A 2,223-nucleotide genomic window follows, 5' to 3' on the forward strand; every position below is an offset into this window, starting at 1 on the left:
CTTCTTCTACACCACTGGCACGTGCAGATGATAGCTCGTCGGCCTTAAATTTGGCCTTGAGCAGATTGAGACGATCGCGAACTTGCTTCACGTTGAGTTGAACCTGTATGGCACTAGATACTCCTTTGGCAACTTCCTCCCAGACATGTCCTGTCGTACCTCGCTTTGCTGAGAAGGGTTTGAGGCGGATGAGCTCCAGCATTAGCTCTTGGTCGTGCTCAATCTTGAATCGGAAAACCATTCGTCTGTTTACTTCGAGATAAATGGTGAAATAGTGAGCAAGGCAATGGTTTCACACAATTATAATTTTAGGGAGAACTTGATGCTATTTGTAGGGAACAGCATATTTTTTTTTAACCGAACAGTACAGATCATGCTAAAGTAAGTTTGATGCCTTGTCGGGTGGGTTTACTTTCCGATCGAAAATTGACTGAACCGAACAAACTGCTAAAGACCTCTATTTTGGGCTAAATTATTTTTTGAGTAGTTATATGTACATTTCATTTCTACAATGGCGTTCAAATGCCGACTGATTGTCGGGCTCAAATGAACCGTGACTTGAAAAATTTGACCTCGATTTCGTAACCTAAGCGCGTCAGTTTCGGTTTATTCTGGCTCTTCTGCCATATGGGCCAAATAACCAAACCTACACCCACCCACCCATGCCAAATGTCAAAACCACCCGCCCAAATCCGAGACCATGGGTTTTGGCGAACCCTGAGTTAACAAAATTCGGTTTAAAACCCAATTAATAACTTTTATTAAAAATACAATAATTTTTAAGAAAATCTTGCAGCAACTTACGTTGCACTCAACAAAACGACGTTGTCAATCAACAAAAAGCTGCAGATCATGATGGCTCCTCCACCTGTCGTCGGAGTCTCGCGGGCCATGCCTGACTCTATCCAGGGCATCTCGCACGTCCCTGAGCTAATTTCCTCCTATCTCCTCCCCCACACCATCGATGCGGCTGTCTACAACGGCCTCCACCGTGTCATTCAGGTGTACGGAGCTTCTCGTCCTTTGACCGATGCCGCTATGGACGGAGCTGCTACCAGAGGACGTCTCAGCATTGTCCAGTGGCTCTCCAGTGGTAGACGAAGAAGCGGCTGTTCCGAAGCTGCCTTCACTGGAGCAGCGAGTAATGGACATCTCCGGGTCCTCAAGTGGCTCATCCAGTACTCCCCAAAAGAGTACCACTTTACACAGTGTCTAACTGCAGCAGCAGGGGCCGGACAGCTCGCTGTGGTGCAGTTCCAACGCTCTCAAAGAAGAATATATGACAAAATTCCTCCTTTTATAGCTGCGGCAGCCAATGGCCACGTTGACGTGCTCAAAGCCTTAGGACCCTGGCCTTTCGACATCTACAGAGCTGTTAATGCAGCAGTGGCCAATGGACAAGTAAGCGTGGTGCGTTATTTTGTTGAAAGAAGGTACTGTTATAACGTAGCCAGGGGAAATGCTGCGTTAATGACGACGTCAAAGCTCGGACATTGCGAGATGGTCGAGATATTGCTTCCCAAGTGTAATTTAGCTGGTGCTCGGGATGTATTGCGCAGCCCAGAACGGACGGACTGACCTTGTCAACCTGCTGATGAGCACATGCGAGTTTGACAGCGGTTCGATCATGCGTGCTGTGACCGATGGAGCCGAGAATGATCACTGCGCTGTGGTTAAGCTTCTTATGGACCATTTCACGCTTGGTAAACCAAATGTTTCAACTGATATCGTTCCAATGATGCAAGGTGTTATCAGCATAGCCTGCCGTTCTGCGGCTGAGCGTGGAAACGCCGAGATGGTCAAGATACTCGCGGTAAAATGTTCCTCTGAGCTAATAGGACTTGTGCTGAAAGAAACAACAAAGCCCGGTAACCACGAGCTGGTGAAGTTACTGCTTCACGAGTGTGAAGCGAGAAACTTGGAGGATTCCTGGTATCATTTACGTATTGGAATGATGGTACAAAATGCAGTATCTCGTGGTGACGTGGAGATGGCCAAGTTATTGGTTGAAAAGTGCGATCCTACTGATGTAGGGCGATCCCTGAAGATTGCTGTTGAAAACAACAGCGCAGATATGCTGCATCTATTGGCGCCGATGACTGGAGTTTATATCAAGGAGGATCCTTACATAGTGGCTGCACTGGTACAGGCAGCTAGAAAAGATCAAGTTGCGATGGTTGATATTCTCGTCCAATACAGTGACCAGCCGACGGTTGAGGAAGC

At 47.3% G+C, this 2,223-nt stretch overlaps 1 protein-coding gene across 1 annotated transcript; it reads left to right on the forward strand.

Annotated features, from left to right (window-relative positions):
• Window positions 1-852: 852 nt before the first annotated feature.
• On the forward strand, window positions 853-2,202 carry PPTG_05844 (hypothetical protein; the record flags this gene model as incomplete). Its single annotated transcript, XM_008899574.1, has 3 exons — window positions 853-1,410; window positions 1,535-2,143; window positions 2,200-2,202. 3 exons carry the CDS (start codon window positions 853-855, stop codon window positions 2,200-2,202), a joined length of 1,170 nt encoding a protein of 389 aa, XP_008897822.1.
• Window positions 2,203-2,223: the final 21 nt, after the last annotated feature.

This window comes from Phytophthora parasitica (genome assembly GCF_000247585.1).
Source record: "Phytophthora parasitica INRA-310 unplaced genomic scaffold supercont2.8, whole genome shotgun sequence".
Classification (NCBI taxonomy): domain Eukaryota; phylum Oomycota; class Peronosporomycetes; order Peronosporales; family Peronosporaceae; genus Phytophthora; species Phytophthora nicotianae.